Source organism: Bos javanicus, chromosome 19, assembly GCF_032452875.1.
Source record: "Bos javanicus breed banteng chromosome 19, ARS-OSU_banteng_1.0, whole genome shotgun sequence".
NCBI classification, from domain to species: Eukaryota; Metazoa; Chordata; class Mammalia; order Artiodactyla; family Bovidae; genus Bos; species Bos javanicus.
This window is the reverse complement of record NC_083886.1, coordinates 36,555,882-36,577,631: the sequence shown is the minus strand read 5'-3', so window position 1 is coordinate 36,577,631 and position 21,750 is coordinate 36,555,882. Positions and strand designations below refer to the sequence as shown.

The 21,750-nt window shown below is 46.5% G+C and overlaps 1 protein-coding gene and 1 long non-coding RNA gene across 5 annotated transcripts in view; one reads left to right on the top strand and one right to left on the bottom strand.

Moving 5' to 3' along the window:
• The window catches only part of DHRS7B (dehydrogenase/reductase 7B), a 47,147-nt gene extending 42,071 nt beyond the window's left edge, over nucleotides 1-5,076 (bottom strand). Inside the window, exons 1-2 of one of the 4 annotated variants that reach the window (XM_061391304.1) lie at nucleotides 4,983-5,021; nucleotides 1,280-1,356 (exon numbers count right to left, since the gene is read on the bottom strand). Coding sequence is in view for 1 of the 4 variants with exons in the window: in XM_061391300.1 (XP_061247284.1) it covers nucleotides 4,983-5,002 (20 nt within the window). In the remaining 3 variants the exon portion in view is untranslated. Of the gene's footprint in view, nucleotides 1-1,279; nucleotides 1,357-4,982 lie in introns of those variants that run through there. The other 3 variants (XM_061391300.1, XM_061391301.1, XM_061391303.1) reach the window with 3 other exon arrangements.
• Nucleotides 5,069-15,067, top strand: LOC133232199 (uncharacterized). Its single transcript, XR_009731338.1, has 3 exons — nucleotides 5,069-5,203; nucleotides 9,862-9,964; nucleotides 10,413-15,067. It is a non-coding gene; the product is annotated as an uncharacterized LOC133232199 (long non-coding RNA).
• The last annotated feature ends 6,683 nt before the right edge of the window (nucleotides 15,068-21,750 follow it).

Below are 21,750 nucleotides of genomic sequence, written 5' to 3'. Positions count from 1 at the left end.
GGACATGCAGTTAGAACAACAGGTTTTCGCCTTTAGGACAACTGCTCTTCCTTTCTAGTAGGAAACTCCATACCTTAATGACAAAATGGCCCTTTGGTCTAGTGTCCTCCAGCATCCCGGGGTCACCTGCTTCCCCCTTCCTGTGGCATTCCACATCCCCCAGAACTCCCCATTTAACTTTGTTTCCATCTTCGCTTAGATCTTCCTTTTTTAGACACACCATTTAACTTCCCCAAGTCTCAATTTCTTCATCTGTAAAAATGGAACTAAAAACGTACTTTCTTTTTGACTACATGGCATAGTATATGCCACACATTCAGTTCAGTTCAGTTCAGTTGCTCAATCGTGTCTGACTCTTTGCGACCCCATGAATCGAAGCACACCAGGCCTCCCTGTCCATCACCAACTCCCGGAGTTCACTCAGACTCACGTCCATAGAGTTGGTGATGCCATCCAGCCATCTCATCCTCTGTCGTCCCCTTCTCCTCCTGCCCCCAATCCCTCCCAGCATCACAGTCTTTTCCAATGAGTCAACTCTTCGCATCAGGTGGCCAAAGTATTGGAGTTTCAGCTTTAGCATCATTCCTTCCAAAGAACACCCAGGACTGATCTCCTTTAGAATGGACTGGTTGGATCTCCTTGCAGTCCAAGGGACTCTCAAGAGTCTTCTCCAACACCACAGTTCAAAAGCATCAATACTTTAGCACTCAGCTTTCTTTATGGTCCAACTCTCACATCCATACATGACCACTGGAAAAACCATAGCCTTGACTAGACGGACTTTTGTTGGCAAAGTAATGTCTCTGCTTTTGAATATGCTATCTAGGTTGGTCATAACTTTCCTTCCAAGAAGTAAGCGTCTTTTAATTTAATGGCTGCAGTCACCATCTGCAGTGATTTTGGAGCCCCCAAAAATAAAGTCTGACACTGTTTCCACTGTTTCCCCATCTATTTCCCATGAAGTGATGGGACCAGATGCCATGATCTTAGATCCCTAATCTATCTACAACCTAGAAAAAAATCACAACAAAGATCCTTGCCAATGGTTTAAATGTTTTTTTTTCCCCCAGAGTCTGTGTTTTTTACAGTAAAAAACCCCCACCCACCCTATTAATTAATGTACTGGAATAAAGATGATGCTGTTAAAGTGCTGCACTCAATATGCCAGCAAATTTGGAAAACTCAGCAGTCGCCACAGGACTGGAAAAGGTGATTTCATTCCAATCCTCAAGAAAGGCAATGCCAAAGAATGTTCAAACTACCGCACAATTGTACTCACACACCAGCAAAGTAATGCTCAAATTCTCCAAGCCAGGCTTCAACAGTACATGAACCGTGAACTTCCAGATGTTCAAGCTGGATTTAGAAAAGGCAGAGGAACCAGAAATCAAATTGCCAGCATCCACTGGATCATCAAAAAAAGCAAGAAAATTCCAGTAAAACATCTACTTCTGCTTTATTGACTACCCCAAAGCCTTTGACTGTGTGGATCACAACAAACTGTGGAAAATTCTTCAACAGATGGGAATACCAGACCACCTGACCTGCCTCCTGAGAAATCTATATACAGGTCAAGAAGCAACAGTTAGAACTGAACATGGAACAACAGACTGGTTCCAAATAGGAAAAGGAGTATGTCAAGGCTGTATACCGTCACCCTGCTTATTTAACTTATATGCAGAGTACATCATGCAAAATGCTGGGCTGGATGAAGCACAAGCTGGAATCAAGATTGCCGGGAGAAATATCAATAACCTCAGATACGCAGATGACACAACCCTTATAGCAGAAAGCAAAGAAGAACTAAAGAGCCTCTTGATGAAAGTGAAGGAGGAGAGTGAAAAAGTTGGCTTAAAACTCAACATTCAGGAAACTAAGATCAGGGCATCTGGTCCCATCGCTTCATGGGAAATAGATGGGGAAACAATGGAAACAGTGAGAGACTTTATTTTTTTGGGCTCCAAAATCACTGCAGATGGTGACTGCAGCCATGAAATTAAAAGACGCTTGCTCCCTGAAGAGAAGCTATGACCAACCTGACAGCATATTAAAAAGCAGAAACATTATTCTGCCAACAAAGGTCCATCTAGTCAAACTACGATTTTTCCAGTAGTCATGTATGGATGTAAGAGTTGAACCATAAAGAAAGCTGAGTGCCAAAGAATTGATGCTTTTGAACTGTGGTGTTGAAAACTCTTGAGAGTCCCTTGGACTGCAAGGAGATCCAACCAGTCCACCCTAGAGGAGATCAGTCCTGAATATTCATTGGAAGGACTGATGCTGAAGCTGAAACTCTGGCCACCTGATGCGAAGAACTGACTTATTGGAAAAGACCCTGATGCTAGGAGAGATTGATGGCAGGAGGAGAAGGGGACAACAGAGGATGAGATGGTTGGATGGTATCACCCACTCGAAGGACATGAGTTTGAGTAAGCTCCAAGAGTTGGTTATGGACAGAGAAACCGGGCATGCTGCAGTCCATGGGGTTGCAAAGAATTGGACACAACTGAGCAACTGAACTGAACTAGAACAAAATATATGATCCCAAAGAATCTCCAAATGTTGCAAAGAAAAATGATTAAACTAAATGGTCCTCTAATTCCATGTATACCCATTTTTAGGATGCCTTCCTTTAAAGCAAGCCCTATTAGGATGACATATACTTCAGTTAATCTGGAAATCTCACCATGTTGCTTCAGGGCATAGCAAAATGCCACCAAGAGAATCCCAGCAAGAAGGAGCACTCAGTGTCACTGGTCACCCTTTACCAAGGCCTAATCACAACCCTATTCCTTCCTTCCATCTCACTCCCGCCCAACATAAGCCACAGGAGAAAATGGAAGCCTCATTGCCTTAAGAAAAAGTTGGGAACCTCCATCTGGCTGGTAAGATGTATTATGGCAACAATTCAGATTACCTTTAAATATAAATTCTTGAGCAAAGACCTCTTCAAAAGCAATGCCTATACTGGAATGAGTATGTTTTATATAGAAGCCTAGCCTTATTTTTTAATTATTTATTTATTTTTGGCTGTGCTGGGTCTTTGTTGCTGTGTGCAGACTTTCTCTAGTTGCCGCAAGCAGGGGTCACTCTCTAGTTGTGGTATGTGGGTTTCTCATTTTGCTGGCTTCTCCAGTTGGAGTGCATGGGCTCTAGAATTCGGGCTCAGCAGCTGTGGCGAAGGGGCTTAATTGTGGCTCATAGACTTAGATGCTCTACAGCATGTGCAATCTTCCTGGACCAGGGATTGAACCCGAGTCTCCTACATTGGCAGGTGGATTCTTAACCACTGGACCACCAGATAAGTCCAGAAGCCTAGCTTTAAAAGCCTGCTTCCCTCATTTATTGGCTGTGGGTGCTCTCAGCACCCAAAACGGTCTGGAGTACAGTTATGCCACTCACTACACTCTCCTGCATTAGGAGTAAGAGATATCCACACAGTCATTCTGGTGGGCTCTCAAAAAAGTTAGTTCCCTGCCTATCCTTCTTAAGAATTAGATCATTTTTGCTGATTCTATCCCTAAATCACAGCTTCCCTGGTGGTTAGTGGTAAAGAATACGCCTGCCATGCGGGAGGCAAAATGTGTTCTATTCCTGTGTCCGTAAGAACCCCTGGAGAAGGAAATGGAAACCCATTCCAGTATTCTTGCCTGGGAAATTCCATGGACAGAGGAGCCTGGCCGGCTGCACTTCATGGGGTCACGAAGAGTCGGACACAACTTAGCAATCCTTGTATCACCATGTTGAGGATCCTTTTTTCTATCTGCCACTTTTCTAACAACTGACTTTCTCTGTTTTCCCCACACACAGGTTGGAAGATGTGAAAAGCACTTCCTGGTAATTCCATTAAGAGAACCAAGGATTATTTTCACTAAACACACGCGTATATGAAGGTCAAAAGTTATTTCAAAAGTAACTTGTCAACTCAAACCACTACAGCAAAGCAAACTATAGGGTTCTATGGGTACCATTTGTTGAGCCTGTTCTGTGCCACATGTAGTTGGAACAATCGGCTTTCGCCTTTAGGACAACTGCCGTTCCTTCCTAGTAGGAAACTCCATGCATTAATGACAAAATGTCCCTTTGCTCCCGTGTCCTCCAGTTCTAGAGCCCAGGGTCACCAGTTTCACCCTTCCTGTGGCATTCCACTTTCCTCAGTACACCCCATTTAACTTTGTTTCCGTCCTCCCTCAGATCTAAAAACTAACTTTCTCTGTTTTCCACACACACGGGTTGGAGATATCAAAAGCACTTCCTGGATCGTGTACCATCCACGTGCAATCTCATCACGCTTCTCGACAAACTCATAGGTGGGCATTCTGCACATCAGAACACAAGTCCAAGCCGCACAACTTGGCGAAGGCAGAGAAAGGGCCACAAGAGCCAGAGACGCCGTGGCCGTCCCGCGGGCGCGCAGCAGGCACCACCCCGCTCCGCCTCCGAACAAGGGTACCTGCTGCCCTAACTCTGCACGGGCCGTGTGCCTCAAGCCCCGGCCATGCCTGGCGCGGAATCGGGGAAACCTGGGTAACCGGATCAGCCGCCCGCCTACACCCACTTGTGGCCAAGCCAATCGAGGCTCCCTTGGGGCTCAGTGGTAAAGAATCCGCCTGCAATGCGGAAGACTAGGTTCGATCCCTGGGTTGGGAAGATCCCTTGGAGAAGGGAAAGGCTACCCACCCCAGTATTCAGGCCTGGAGAATTCCGTGGACTGTATAGTCCATGGGGTCGCAAAGAGTCTGACTGAGCGACTTTCACTTTCACTTTCAAACCGAGGCTCAGAGAGTAGCGAAGGCGAGGCTCTGCACCAAAAAACCGCCGAGCCCGAACTCCGGCGCGGGCGCCCCTCCGCGTCTGCTCAGCCTCCACATCGCTTCGTTCCCCTCAAGAGGGCGGGACGCGCTCGAACCGGGATCTGCCGCGCGCCTCAGTTTAGAGCGGGACCCCAGTAGCCACCGAAGTTCCCCCGCTTGCAGCCCTACCTGGTTGCTGCGGAGACCATGACGCGTCAACGCCAACAGCCCGCCAGTGACGTATTTTTCCCTCGCCTGGTGGTATGGCTCTGTCCAATCACGGCCGTGAGACTGCGCGTGCGCCCCTCAGGCCACAGGGAGGCGCTGCGGGATGGGAGCGGTCTGAACATTGTCCTCTGGTGTACAGGTCCTACTTCCATATTCCGGAGGGAAATTAAGAAAGTCACGGTGTGAGTTTCGTGCACTCTGCTGGTGTGGGGGCAAGGGAGGGAAGGGAACACAGAGTTGGGGAATGTGTGTGCTCAGTCGGCTTACTCGTGTCCGACTCTTTGCGACCCTATGGACTGTAGCGCGCCCAGGCTCCTCTGTCCTTGGGATTCTCCAGGCAAGAATACTGGAGCGGGTTGCCAGTTCCTTCTCCAGGGGATCTTCCCGACCCAGGGATGGAGTCGTCTCTCTTGCGTCTCCCGCATTGGCAGATGTATTCTTTACCACTAGCGCCACCTGGGAAGTCTTGAGAATGTATGCTGCTGCTAAGCTGCTAAGACACTTCAGTCGTGTTCGGCTCTATGCGACCCCATAGACGGCAGCCCAGCAGACTCCCGTCCCTGGGATTCTCCAGGCAAGCATACTGGAGTTGGTTACCATTTCCTTCTCCAGTGCATGAAAGTGAAAGTGAAGTTGCTCAGTCCTGTCCAATTCTTCGTGACCCCATGGACTGTAGCCTACCAGGCTCCTCCGTCCATGGGATTTCCCAGGCAAGAGTACTGGAGTGGGTTGCCATTGCCTTCTCCGGAGAATGTATGCTAGGTAGTATAAACCCTTAGTGATTAAAGCCGTGTCATATTGGCTGAAAGATAAATAAAAAGATCAATGGGAAAGAAGAGAGAGGCCAGAAACAAACCCTGGGGTATGTAGTCACGTGTTTTCTCACAAAAGAGTCCCAGTAATGCAATAGGAAAGTTCTTAGCAAGAAAAAGAGCTTGATCTGTTGAATTGGTTGTCAGGGTTGGGGGATGAACCGTAACCCCTACTTCATGCAAGAAAATAAATGCAAAATGGGTTGTGTCATGGTCTGTGCAAGGGTTGGAAAATAATTTCCAGACATGAGACAGAATGAGAGTAGAATAGAGTTTATTAGAGCAGGAGACCTGTTAGAACAGTGGGCCAACATCCTGAATCTGGGAGAGAAGACCCTTTTCATGGGTTAGTAGTGCTTAGTCGCGTCCAACTCTAGGGGACCCCAAGGACTGTAGCCCACTAGCCTTCTCTGTCCATGGAATTTTCCAGGCTAGAATACTGAAGTGGGGTGCCCTTTCCTCCTCCAAGGTATCTTCCCAACCCAGGGAATGAACCTGCATCTCCTGCGTCTCCTACATTGGTAGGTGGATTCTTTACCACTGAACTTGGGAAGCCCCTTTTATGGGTTTGTAGCCAATTTTTATAGTCTCAAGAGAAAAATTCCTGCTGGAAGGGTGGCATTAGGTGATTGGTTAAGGCACTATAGGGTGAGTACCTGGGTGGGTATTTTTACCTAATATGGGGTCAGGAAGGTGGCCAGTAAAGCCTAGGGGGGTTCTGGGCAACAGTTACAGTGAGACTTAGTCAGTTCCGGAGATGACCTTGGCGTGGAGCTCTGCATCTGTGGCCTTTGTACAAGACCTCACACCTGGTACAGGGCACCACAGATTGTAGACCTAGATGTGAAAGATAAAACTGTGGATAGTAACAGCTAACTGCAGAATATAAGGAGCACAGGCCTTAGGCACATGGTCTTCAGTAGTCGAGGCACATGGACTCTGTAGTTGCAGCTCATGGGCTCTAGACCTTGGGCTCAATAGTTGTGACTCACAGGCTTAGTTGCTCCATGGCATGTGGAAGTTTCCTGGATTAGGGATCAAACCCATTTCCTTGCCCACGTTGGTGGGTGGATTCTTAAGCACTGGACCAGCAGGGAAATCCAACTGGCAGGTTCTTGAGGGCAGGAACTATGTTTCTCTACCTTACCCTTTTGGGCACAAATTAAGTGTTAAAAACCTTTTCTTTTTAATGACTTTTTAAAAATTGAAGTTTGGGAGGGTAGATTTCCCATACACTCCCTGCCCCTACACATGCATTGCGTGCTCAGTGGCTCAGTCATGGTCAACTCTTTGTGACCCCGTGGACTGTAGCCCACCAGGCTTCTCTGACCATGGGATTTCCCAGGCAAGAATAATGGAGTGGGTTGCCATTTCCTCTTCCAGGGGATCTTTCCAACCCAGGGATCGAACCCGCATCTCCTCCGTCTCCTACATTGGCAGGTGGATTCTTTACCACTAAGCCACCTGGGAACCCACACATTCATTTCCTCCCCCATTATCAACATCACTCATCAGATGGTACACTTTCTACCAAGGATGAAACAACACTGACACATCATAATCACCCCAAGAGCTCACTTTACTTGAGGGTCCACTCTTGTTCTATATTCTGAGTGTTTGGACAAATGTATAATGATGTATATCCATGATTATAATATATTTTTACTGCCTTAAAATCTCTCTGTGCTCTGCCTATTTATCCTTTCTCCCCCTCCTATTAATAACCTTTTATTGAGGAAAGTTTATGATATAAAACTTTATTTTTTAATATATTTATTTGGCTGCACTGGATCTTGTGGCACACAAGATCTTCACTGCAACATGTGGATTCTTTAGTTGTAGCATGTGGGATCTCGTTCCCTGAGCAGGGATGGAACCCAGGCCCCCTGCATTGGAAGCATGGAGTCTTAGCCACTGAAACACCAGGCAAGTCCTAAGACATGAAACTTGGAAGCATCATCATAAATTTGTGGTTATGAATACTTAATTGCCCCCCCTTGTAATTCAGGTTCTGATTTATGAAGTCATAAGACTGATCTCGGAGAAGGCAATGGCACCCCACTCCAGTACTCTTGCCTGGAAAATCCCATGGATGGAGGAGCCTGGTGGGCTACAGTCCATGCTAAAGGTCTGACACAACTGAGCGACTTCACTTTCACTTTTCACTTTCATGCATTGGAGAAGGAAATGGCAACCCACTCCAGTGTTCTTGCCTGGAGAATCCCAGGGACGGGGGAGCCTGGTGGGCTGCCTTCTATGGGGTCACACAGAGTCGGACACGACTGAAGTGACTTAGCAGCAAGACTGATCTTGGGTGGCCTCAGCCTGCAAGGGCTTGGAGCGAAGCTTGAGTTCCCAACCAGAAATTGAGCTGGGTCACGTCAGTGAAAGCCCCAGATCCTAGCCACTAGACCAGTGATCAGGGACAAGTGCCCTGGCCCTTTGGTTTTGCAGAAAAGAATTTCCACAAAGACAGAAAGTAGTGAAGCAAGTAAAATGTTTACTAAGAGGAAAAAAAGTACAGTACATGTGCATAGGCAAGGGGCAGACTCAGAAAGAGGGTCCCTGAGTTGTGCCCTCTTGGCAGTTTGAATCACTTATATGGGACATTTCTTCCAGTTTTCCTTTGGCCAATAATTTTGATTTGCCTGGTTCACAGTCTGTATTTGATATATCTCAGGATCCTTCCATGTGAGCACACATATCTCTTAGCCAAAATGGATCCTACCACAAACATATCTGGGTGTTCCCTGACATTGCTCCCCCTTTGGCCTGCAGTCCGGAGGCTTTCTGCCCACTTGTGGTTGGGGAGGTCTCTGGATTTCAGTAATGAGAGATACGTGGTCTGGGCATGGCCCAGCCTCCTCCCTTAATTGTCCTGCTATTCCTGTCTTAGAGTTTCAGTCCAGAGGGAATGAATCTCCAGTTGCTTTACCCTGGGAGTTCATCTGCCTCCTGCCTCAGGACTACTAATCTACAAAGGGAATATGGACGGTAGTTAGTTATTTTGAGGTTGTAAGGCACTTTGGGGTCCAAATGTTAACTGGTGTATTACTGAATGCAGACTGAGGGTGGCAAGCCTCATAACTGAGGGACCAGAACATGCTTGCAGCCTGGAATCCTCTTAAATTCTGATTTCCTTTCCTCCCTCTGGGTTTCTGGTTCTGTGTGAAATGGATTCCGTCCTCCTGGTAATTGTTGGGGAATGGGATGTCACTGTTATTTTTCTTTTTTGTTTTGTTCTTAATTTTTTAAGTTGTATAAAGTGAAAGTGTTAGTTGCTCAGTCATGTCTGATTTTTTGCAACCCCATGGACTGTAGCCCACCAGGCTCCTCTGTCCATGCTTTTGTCCAGGCAAGAATACTGGAGTGAGTTGCCATTTCCTCCTCCAGAGGATCTTCCCAACCCAGGGATCGAACCCCCATTTCCCACATTGCAGGCAGATTCCTTATGGTCTGAGCCACCAGGATATAGACTATTTAAAATGTTGTGTTAATTACTGCTGTACTGCAAAGTGATTCAGTGATACACATACACACTTTAACATTCTGTTCCAATATGATTAGTCCCAGGATACTGAATATAGCTCCCTATGCAATACAGTTTTCTGCTATTGTTGCTCAGATGTCGCATTTTTGATTCCCACAAGTTACTCACTTTTCTTTTTCAACTGACATTGAAAGCCGGGAGATTCAAAGCCTGCCCCCCAACTAAAGAGTGAGGCCCTCCGGGCGGGCACTCGCAAGGGTTCTAGCACCAGAGACCTAAACCAGAGTGGGAGGTTGGGGAAGCACCGTAGGACTGGGCAAAGGCCCGGATCCACGGATGGCCCTCAGGAATGGCCCTTCTGTCAGGGCTCTCAACTGTCAATCAAGAAGTCTCCTTGCGACCGGGCCAATCAGGCTCCGAGGCCAGGGCTCCGAAAGCGCTGAGGGCAGTTGGCTGACCCTCCCAGCACTGAGTGCCATGATGATGCTGCTTTCTTCCTGCTCCTTCATCCCCACAAAACCCCCTTCCCTCACTGTAGGGGAAAGAAACATCGCCCTTCTCAGCCCGCATCGCCGAGAGACCACCCGTCCCTCTAGGTCACTCTGGCCAACAGGAGACTGCACTTCCAGAATGCTTCGCAGGTAGGCGGGCCAGTAGGACGTCAGCAGCCTGCGACCACTTCCGGCGTCCCCTGCTGGCACGTCGGCTGGGGGCTGTGACAGACAGGAGGTCCCGACCCACGAGGTGGGACAATGGGTCCCTGAAACTAGGGAGGGGCCCGGCTTTTCGGGGGTCGGTGTCTCGCTCCCGTTTTCTATGGGCAAGTCTCAGGATTTGGTGCTAAAGGGGTATCCTACCCTGTAACCCACCAACAGAAGTGCCGCTACGTGCCTGCCCACCCCACTCATAATCGCCCAAACCCAGGAACGGCCCAAATCATTCACCAACAGGCAGTTGAGGTATAATCTTTCAATGGGCTGTCAGGAAATCGACGGAAAGGGTGGATGGCTCCGTTGGCGGTTATAGGGAACCGTTACCGGACCAAAATGGCGGCAGTCAGGCTCCACCTCATTTCCTGTTGTTGTTCAGTTGCACAATTGTGTCCGACTCTTTGCGACCCCATGGACTGCAGCACGCCAGGCTTATCTGTCTTTCACTATCTCCCAGAACTTTCTCAAACTCACGTCCATTGAGTCTCTGATGCCATCCAACTGCGGTGACCCAAGGACAAAAGAGCAGATAAAACCAAGTAGGGTCTTGGAATGTAGGAACAGAAAAACCAGACCCTCCCCCATGTTGTAACTATTAATGGAACTGTATAATCTGTCTCTCCTTCTACCCCATAGGGAGAAGGTATTTGCCCTACTTTTCCCCCACCCAGTATACATGCCTCTTCCAATCAGCAAATGACCCACAAGACCCCTATCCCACTCCTTGTACCCTGGGTATAAAGGTGGGCTAAGGACCCCTGTTCAACGTTGTTCTCCCTTGAGCTGGCCCACTGTTCTAACAGCCTCTCCCAGGCTAATAAACTTTATTTCCCTCTCATTCTGTCTTATGTCTGGAAATTCTTTTCCAACCTGCACCCAGACGACAACACCAACCATCTCATCCTCTGTCATGCCCTTCTCCTGTCTTCAATCTTTCCCAGCATCAGGGTCTTTTCTAATGAGTGGCCTCTTCACATAAGGTGGCCGAAGTATTGGAGCTTCAGTTTCACCACCAGTCTTCCCAATGAATATTCAGGACCGACTTCCTTTAGGACTGACTAGTTTTGAAACCGTTTATCTCAGAGTGGGACTTGAACCCATGTGCTGGGACACAAACCTATCCAAAACCTAGTTTGGGACCCCGAACCCAGCCAAAACTCTGCTTGGGACTTGCACCCATGGCTAGGACTTGAACCTAGCCAAAACCCACAGTACCTGGTTTCAGGGCCTAATAGTAGTCAAGGCTATGGTTTTTCCAGTGGTCATATATGAATGTGAGAGTTGGCCTATAAAGAAAGCTAAGCGCTGAAGAATTGATGCTTTTGAACTGTGGTGTTGGAGAAGACTCTTGAGAGTCCCTTGGACTGTAAGAAGATTCAACCAGTCCATCCTAAAGGAGATCAGTCCTAGATGTTCATTGGAAGGACTGATGTTGAAGCTGAAACTCCAATACTTTGGCCACCTGATGTGAAGATTCTGGGAAAGATTGAGGACAGGAGAAGGGGATGACAGAGTATGAGATGGTCAGATGGCATCACTGACTCGATGGACATGGGTTTGGGTGGACTCTGGGAGTTTGTGATGGACAGGGAGGCCTGGCATGCTGCGGCTCATGGGGTCACAAGGAGTCAGACACGACTCAGCAACTGAATGCTCAGGTTCTTGATGTCTCATCACAGAAAGAATATAGTGAGTGACAAAGGTAAGAAGTGGATTTATTCAGATTCACGGAGAAGCACACTCAACAGACAGAGTGTGGGCCATCACAGAGGGCTAGTGCAGCGGCCAAATATGGCATGGTTAGTTTTTATAGGCTGGGTAACTTCATATGCTAATGAGTGGGAGGATTATTCCAACTGTTTTTGGGAAGACGTGGCGGTTTCCAGGATTTGGGCCACGGCCCACTCCTTGGTCTTTTGACAGTGCTTTGGAACTGTCAGGGCACCTCTGGGTGTGTCATTTCACTTGCTGATTGAAGATCAGGGTCTAATCTTGTCTGCCATCTTGGTCCCATTTGATTCTAATTGGTTTATTGGTTCTAATTTTATTTTATTGGTTCTAATTCTAATTGTGTCCTTTGGCTATGTCATTCTTTCAAAAGTTGTGCCCTGTTTCTCTCCCTCCGGTTACAGTTTGACCTCCTTGCAGTCCAAGGAATTTTTAAGTGTCTTCTCTAAACCACTGTTCAAAAGCATCTATCCTTCAGTGCTCAGCCTTCTTTATGGTCTAACTCATATCCATACATGACTACTAGAAAAACCATAGCTTTGACAATATGGACATTTCTTGGCAAAGTAATGTTTCTGCTTTTTAATATGCTGTCTAGGTTTGTCATAGCTTTTCTTCCAAGGAGCAAGCATCTCTTAATTTCATGGCTGCAGTCATCATCTGTGATTTTAGAGCCAAAGAAAATAAAGTTTGTCACTGTTTCCATTGTTCCCCCATCTATTTGCCATGAAGTGATAGGACTGGATGCCATGATCTTAATTTTTTGAATGTTGAGTTTGAAGCCAGCTTTTTCACTCTCCTCTTTCATCTTCATCAAGAGGCTCCTTAGTTCCTCTTCACTTTCTGCCATAAGGGTGGTGTCATCTGTATATCTGAGGTTATTGATATTTCTCCCCGCAATCTTGATTCCAGCTTGTGCTTCATCCAGCCCAACATTTCACATGATGTACTCTGAATATAAGTTAAATAAGCAGGGTGACAATATGCAGCCTTGACCTACTCCTTTCCCAATTTGGAACCAGTCCATCATTCCATGTCCAGTTTTGTTATTTCTTGACTTGCATACAGATTTCTCAGGCAGGTAAGGTGGTCTGGTATTCCCATTTCTTTCAGAATTTTCCACAGTTTGTTGTGATCCACACAATCAAGGCTTTGGCATAGTCAATAAAGCAGAAGTAGATTTTTTTCTGGAATTTTCTTGTTTTTTCTATGATCCAACAGATGTTGACAATTTGATTTCTGGTTCCTCTGCTTTGTAAATCCAGCTTGAATATCTGAAAGTTCTCAGTTCACATACTGTTAAAGCCTATCTTGGAGAATTCTGAGCATTACTTTGTTAGCATGTGAGAGTGCAATTGTATGGTAGTTTGAAAATTATTTGGCATGGCTTTTCTTTGGGACTGGAATGAAAACTGACCTTTTCCAGTCCTGGCCAGTGCTGAGTTTTCCAAATTTGCTTGCATATTGAGTGCAGCACTTTCACAGCATCATTTTTTAGGATCTGAAAAAAGCTCACCTGGAATTCCATCACCTCCACTAACTTTGTTCATAGTGATGCTTCCTAAGGCCCACTTGACTTTACACTCCAGGATGTCTGGCTCTAGGTGGGTGATCATACCATCATAGTTATCTGAGTCTTTAAGATCTCTTTTGTATAGTTCTGTGTATTCTTGCCACCTGTTCTTAATATCTTATGCTTCTGTTAGGTCTATACTGTTTCTGTCCTTTATTGTGCCCATCTTTGTATGAAATATTCCCGTGGTATCTCTAATTTTCTTGAAGAGATCTCTAGTCTTTCCCATTCTATTGTTATCTTCTATGTATTTGCATTGATCACTGAGGGAGGCTTTCTTATTTCTCCTTGCTATTTGGAAATCTGCATTCAGATGAGTATATCTTTCTTTTTCTCCTTTGCCTTTCATTTCTCTTCTTTTCTCAGCTATTTGTAAGGCCTCCTCAGATAACCATTTTGCCTTTTTGCATTTCTTTTTCTTGGGCATGGCTTTGATCACCACCTCCTGTACAGTGTTACAAACCTCCGTCCATAGTTCTTCAGGCACTCTGTCTATCAGGTCTAGTCCCTTGAATCTATTTGTCACTTCCCCTGTATAATCATTAGGGATTTGATTTAGGTCATACCTGAATGGCCTAGTGGTTTTCCATACTTCAATTTAAATCTGAATTTTGCTATAAGGAGTTCATGATCTGAGCCACAGTCAGCTCCTGGTCTTGTTCTGGATTAAAGGAGTAATTGGATTAAAGATTTACTGAGCATGGCCCTGCCCACCAGAGCAAGACTCAGTTTTCCCCACAGCCAGTCCTTCCCATCAGGAAGTTTCCATAAGCTTCTTATCCTCTTCCATCAGAAGGCAGACAGAATGAAAACCACAATCACAGAAAACTAAACAAACTAATCACATGGATCATAACCTTGCCTAACTCAATGAAACTATGAGCCATGCCTTGTAGGGCCACCCAAGACAGGTGGGTCATGGTGGGGAGTTCTGACAAAATGTGGTCCACTGGAGAAGGGAATGACAAACCACTTTAGCAACCTTGCCTTGAGAACCCTGTGCTGCTGCTGCTAAGTCTCTTCAGTCGTGTCCGACTCTGTGCGACCCCAGAAACGGCAGCCCACCAGGCTTCCCCATCCCTGGGATTCTCCAGGCAAGAACACTGGAGTGGCTTGCCATTTCCTTCTCCAGTGCATGAAAGTGAAAAGTGAAAGTGAAGTCGCTCAGTCATTTCCGACTCCTAGCGACCCCATGGACTGCAGCCTACCAGGCTCCTCCATCCATGGGATTTTCCAAGCAAGAGTACTGGAGTGGGGTGCCATTATCTTCTCCGAGAGAACCCTGTGAACAGTATGAAAAGGCAAAAGTATCTGACACTGAAAGATGACCTCCCCAGGTTGGTAGGTTTCCAATATGCTACTGGAAAAGAGTGGAGAAATAGCTTCAGAAGGAATGAAGAAGCTGAGCCAAGGTGGAAATAATGCCCAGTTGTGGATGTGTCTGGTGGTGAAAGTAAAGTCCAGTACTGTAAAGAACAATATTGCATAGGAACCTGGAATGTTAGGTCCATGAATCAAGGTAAATTGGACGTGGTCAAACAGGAGATGGTAAGAGTGAACATCAATATTTTAGAAATTAGTGAACTAAAGTGGACCGGAATGGGCAAATTAAATTCAGATGACCATTATATTTACTACTGTTGGCAAAAACCCCTTAGAAGAAATCCCTCATAGTTAACAAAAAGTCTGAAATGCAGTACTTGTGTGCAATCTCAAAAATGACACAATGATCTCTGTTCATTTCCAAGGCAAACCATTCAACATCACAGTAATCCAAGCCTATGCCCCAACCACTAATGCTGAAGAAGCTGATGTTGAATGGTTCTGTGATGACCTACAAGACCTTCTAGAAATAACACCAAAAAAAGATGTCCTTTTCATCATAAGGGACTGGAACACAAAAGTAGGAAGTCAAGAGATATCTGGAGTAACAGGCAAGTTTGGTCTTAGAGTACAAAATGAAGCAGTACAAAGGCTAACAGAGTTTTGCCAAGAGAATGCATGGGTCATAGCAAACACCCTCTTCCAACAACACAAGAGACGACTCTATACATGGACGTTACCAGATAGTCAATACCGAAATCAGATTGATTATATTCTTTGCAGCCCAAGATGGAGAAGGTCTATACAGTCAGCCAAAACAAGACTGGGAGCTGACTATGGCTCAGATCATGAATTCCTTATTGCAAAATTCATTTCCTGTAGGCAATGACTCAACACACTTAAGTAACAAATGAGCTCGTGCAGATTACAACTCATGCACACCATTATATCACCCTTTGGAGAGCCACCACTTTTGTTCTCAGAGCTATATAAGACCAGGCTCCTCCGTCCATGGCATTTTCCAGGCAAGAGTACTGGAGTGGGGTGCCATTATCTTCTCGTATACAGGAAGTCCCTGGCTGCTGTACCAGCCATCCACAAATAAAGCATATCTGAAGTCTTCTTCCAGCCTCCCAACCCACACTTTACCTACCTGAGGTTCAGTGATCAGCATGACAGTTGGTGTAGTTGGCAGGATTCCCAGCAGGTAGGAGAGCCAGAGGCTTCAATGGATGGAGGAAGCCAGTGGCCACCACTCAGCATGTGGTACCAGGTGGCCATGGTCCTCCTGGCGTGGGCCCCATTAGAAGGCTGGGAGCCAGAGGACGGGACGCCTACTACCCTTGAAAAAGTGTTGCAGGCCGTGAGTTCCCATTTACTTGATACAGCGGCAGGTACTGCCGCTGGCACCTTGGGCTGGATATTCTTGACTGCCTTGAAGGTGAATATGGACAATGCCCTACATGATGCTGCACAGGTTTTGAGTTGCAGAGACAGGCGGAAGAGCTAGAACAGTGTATACGAACTTTTGCTGGAGCAAAAGATGTGTGGCCTTGATGAACCCAGCACCTCAGACAGCAAGGTACAGCAGAAGATGAAACATAAACAACCTTTGGCTCAAGGGGAATCATCCCAGGGGGCCCCTAATATGACTGAATTTATGACCTATCAGCCATTACTCAAGCAGAGTTGTTCTATTTGGGTGGAGCATTCAACAGACGCAGGGGGGGCATCTAGTGTCATGGCTCCTATAATTCTGGGACACTGGGGTAGACAGTATTATCTGCACAGGGGATGAAATAGAGCGTTTGGCATCTATGACCCCTTATTGCAGCAGAGATTGAATAACACGAGGCAGCATATGCAGGGGCCTCTCAACCAAACACGCTCCCTGATGGAATGGACCAACCATCCAAACAGTTCGGACTAATGTGGGAATTCCCAGATACTGTTTAAGTAAATGGCATACGTTTGCCAAATTGACTCAGGTCATAAGGGAATTAGGCATGAAACAGTCTAACCTGAACCTGAGTGTTTAACCTGAACACAAAGAGCTCGGATGATGAACAATTTACAAGCGGCATGCAAAATGCCATTTTGAACAATGCCCTGTCCACCTCTTTTGGATCCCTGACTTCAGTTCTTGTGCCCTCTGTGGAGTGCCCTCTCTGTGAAGTGGCCTCAATTATAGCAAGTCTAGGAAAGGTGGAGGGGAGAGGGAGAGTGTCAGGCAAAAGGTACCAGTGATGTGAAGACCCCTAAAGCGGCCCCATCTGGGTCATACGGATGCAAATGTGGGCCTATTTGTTTGCAGTGGGAGTTGACAGAAATAAAATTGATAAGCAGCCCAATGCTGTGCTCCTAGAATTATGGAGGCAACTGAGACCAGAACAACAGTTCACCAAGTGTGGGACATGGCCATGCAAGAGACACGGGCAGTACAGTTAGATTACATGGCACCCAAGGATGCCTCTTTGGATGCCCGTTTCCAATTTGAATAGGGCTTAGGCCAAGGTTCTTGCCCAAAAGGAGTAAGCGGGGACTGGAGGCACCATGTAGAACTTGCAGTTCACTGGTCTTAGACCAACATACAGAGAGAGTAATGGCCTTGGTTGAAACCAGTGCTGAATGTAGCCTCATCTATGGTAAATCTGGACAGTTTCCAGGCCCTAGTGCAGGACCTGATGGATATGGCGACCAGACAGTTGAGGTTAAGGCTGTGTCCTTACCTTTGGAAATTGGGGAAATTCCTGCAAGGGTATATACTGTGCATATGTCCCTGATGCCAGGAACTGTTCTCTCCCAGGATAAGAAACTTGCCTGTGTCTGACTAAATAATCGAGTTACCTGTGTTGGTACTCTTAATGTCTTTGTCCCTTGTCCAAAGGTGTGTCATGGCAATCCAGTCATAGATTGGACCCACACTTAGGCAGAAGTACAAAATCTGTCAGCTTTTTGGGGCCACCATGGGATTTTCCAGGCAATCCAACCCATGACACTGGCAAATTGGGCTTGGAAGTTAACCTTCTTTCGACCAGACTCAATGACAGCTGAGTGGAATGGCACAAGGAGCTCTTCCGTGCAGGATGTGAAGAAGCGGCAGAATATATCCCACCCCGGGGGATCATGTGACGTGGGGCGGGTTCTCCTGGCTACCTGCTGTAAGTGTTGAAGTACCAACCATAGTCTCCTTTGTGTGGAAAAGAGAGACAGGTTGGCCCAGCAGGTTGGACCTCCCCTAACCCTCTGTGTTAACATCAGCATCGTCCAAGGGCATCATTCGAATAATAGTGTTGTTCCTGTTCCCCATGGGACCTTGTGGATATGTGAGCCATAAGGATGACCATACTTGCCTAGGAACTAAACAGGGTGATGTACATGAGGCCGGCTGTACCTGCCTTCCTTGGTATATACAACCTTTCCACACCACACTGCCAACTGGGACACGGTCTATACATGATTTAGGGTGAAATGGACACCATGGTGATATTACCCACTGGCCTTATTTGTACACCAAGGAGTGGCCATAGTATATTGCACATTGCCTGTGCTTTGAATTACATGCATCAAGCACTAACACTGTCAGATGAAGAAGTATATCAAATGAGGAAAATGGTTTTACAGAACTAAATGGCCCTAGATTTTCTAACAGTCGCTCAAGGCAGCATATGTGCACTGTTGGTGCTGAGTGTTGTGTGTATATGCCAGGTAACTGTAAGAACGTGAAAATGGGCCTGCAAGGTATGACGCAGGAAATGGAGAAAGTACAGCAGCTCCCTGGAGGCGCCCTGCAGGAGCTGTGCACCGGATCATCCAGCACCTGGCGTTGACTTTAGTGTGCGTTGGTGGAAGAGCCGGCATCCTGGTAGTGGGCTGCTGAGCCTCTCCTGTTGTTGTGGGGTGCAGGCCCAGGGGCTGGTGTGACTCACCAAGGGGGTATCGTGGAAGACGGACTGCAGGTGGATTGTGAGGCAAGAGACCCTGAAGGGGTGGAATGTAGAGAAGTGTCACTACACCAAGATTGCGGCGGTAGGTGGCAGGTTCCCACCTCATTTCCTGTAGAGAATGACTTAGCATGCTATTGTATCAGATGAACTCGTAGAGAGTATGGCACCTGCGCACCACCATATAACTCTTCAGAGAGCTGCCACTTTTGTTTGCAGAGCTGTACAAGGTCGTGCGGAAGTCCCTGGCTGCTGCCCCAGCCACCCACAAATAAAGCACGTCAGAAATCTTCAATCTCCCCATCTCACGCCTTACCTACTCAGGGTTCAGTGACGGGCACAACACAGGTCATGGGTGAACAGCCGACCTGGTGGCAGGGGTCTTTCACAGACACACAGGGCGTCACTTCATGAAGTCCAAGAGCATGTGATGGAGGCGGCAAGGGCCAGAGAAGTGGGGAGGGTCTTGAGAGAGCCTTGTGAGTGGGAGTTCCTTTCCAGCTTGATGCGGGGCTGGTTGTACAAGTGAACACATGGAAAAGTCCTTCGAGCTGTACTTTAAGTTTAGTGCACTTCATTGTTTGTGTATTACAACTGTGTACAGTACACCCCAAAAAAGTGAAAGATGGAACATTTCTTCTTTGAGTCAGTCTTCCCATATCCTCCAAAACTAGGCCAGGAGGTTTCAGTGTAAATTTTCTGCTTTTGTTATAATCAAGTCTCATTTTTCAATAAATTACTCCCTATCATTTTCAGTCTGAAGTGCAAATTCCGTTGGTTAGTGATATAATATTGTGGTTAAAGGAGCAGGTTCTGGGACTTCCCTGGTGGTCCAGTGGCTAAGACTCTGTGCTCCCAGTGCAGGAGGCTGGGAATCCCTGGTCAGGGAACTAGATCCCACATGCCACAACTAAAGATCCTACACTTCAGTTCAGTTCAGTCACTCAGTTGTGTCCGGCTCTTTTCGACCTCATGAACCACAGCATGCCAGGCCTCCCTGTCCATCACAAACTCCCAGAGTTTACCCAAACTCATGTCCATTGAGTCAGTGATGCCATCCAACCATCTCATCCTCTGTTGTCCCCTTCTTCTCCTGCCTTCAATCTTTCCCAGCATCAGGGTCTTTTCAAATGAGTCAACTCTTCACATCAGGTGGCCAAAGTGTTAGAGTTTCAGCTTCAACATCAGTCCTTCCAATGAACACTCAGGACTAATCTCCTTTAGGATGGACTGGTTGGATCTCCTTGCAGTCCAAGGGACTCTCAAGAGTCTTCTCCAATACCACAGTTCAAAAGCTTCAATTCTTCTGCGCTCATCTTTCTTTATAGTCTAGCTCTCACATCCATATATGACTACTGGAAAAACCATAGCTTTGACTAGATGGACCTTTGTTGGCAGAATAATGTCTCTGCTTTTTAGTATGCTGTCTAGGTTGGTTATAACTTTCCTTCAAAGGAGTAAGCATCTTTTAATTTAATGGCTGCAGTCACCATCTGCAGTGATTTTGGAGCCCCAAAAATAAAGTGAGCCACTGTTTCCCCATCTATTTGCCATGAAGAGATGGGACTGGATGCCATGATCTTAGTTTTCTGAATCTTGAGCTTTAAGCCAATTTTTTCACTCTCCTTTTTCACTTTCATCAAGAGGCTCTTTAGCTCTTCACTTTCTGCCATAAGGGTGTGTCATCTGCATATCTGAGGTTATTGATATTTCTCCTGGCAATCTTGATTCCAGCTTGTGCTTCTTCCAGCCCAGTGTTTCTCATGATGTACTCTACATATAAGTTAAATAAGCAGGGTGACAATATACAGCCTTGACGTACTCCTTTTCCTATTTGGAACCAGTCTGTTGTTCCATGTCCAGTTCTAACTGTTGCTTCCTGACCTGCATACAGGTTTCTCAGGAGGCAGGTCAGGTGGTCTGGTATTCCCATCTCTTTCAGAATTTTCCAGTTTATTGTGATCCACACAGTCAAAGATCCTACGTGCTGCAGCTAAAAGATCCTGTATGCCACAATGAAGACCGAAGATCCAACTACAAGTAAGACCTTGTGCAGCCAAATAAATAAATATATCGTATTAAAAGGCACAGGTTCTGGGGCCCGACTTCCTAGGCTTAAATCATATTTCTGCCTCCTACTAGTGGAATAGGCCTGAAGAAATTGTTTAACCAGTTTCCTCATTTGTAAGATGAAATACTCATATAACATACCTCACAGGAATGTTGACTTAAATGAGTTACTGTATGAAAAGTGCTCAGGATGTCAAGAACAGAGGAGTGCATGCTGCTGTCATTGGTGCTCCAGGCCCTCATCATCTGCCCCTTCTCAGCCTCCCACCATCACCTCTCCCCCTTCACCTTCCAGTCTCCACTCGCTCAAGTGAACTTACCCATGCTCTTTTACTTCTTGTCTTTTCCTGTGCCCCTCCTTCTACCTGGAATACTGTTCCCCCACACTGGAGCACTTAACATGTAGTTTGAACACCAGCAAAGCAGGGATCCCCCAAAAAAAAGAAAGTGAGGGAAAAAATACATAAGGTGTTTGATGGTTGATATCCATCCCCCCAACCCCCAGGATGGAGTAGGAGTTATTATGGGAAAGCCAATACTTTACTGAACCGCAATGCACCTGTATTGTGGCCTAGAGTTGTATTTGGGTTACATTTCAGTGGTGGGAGGAGACACAGCATAGTCTCTCCAGTACTTGGGCCTCTTACAGACCTTCTGAGCAGATTGTATTTTCCAAAATGGCCACAAAGATATTGCCCATCCTACATCCTCTGATGAACTGACATCGATATAACCACCACTGAGAAGCAGACTCTTCACCTTGGCGGATTCATGTTGATTCATGTTTGACAGAAAACAACAAAATTCTGTAAAGCAATTATCCTTCAATTAAAAAGAGAGAGAGAGAAGCAGACTCTTCCCTCAAACCTGGGAGGACATGTGACTGGCAAAATGAGGCCATTCACTTCCAGGTGAAGGTGGAATAGCTTTGTCCTGGTTCATTCAGGATGCTTACTCTTGGAATCCAGCTGAGGACATCCAGGCTGCATGAAAGTTCCTGGTAACCCTATTTGTAGCTCCAGCTGGTGTCAACTATCCGATGTTTCAAGGATGAACCCAGTGCCAGCCACCTCTGTGAA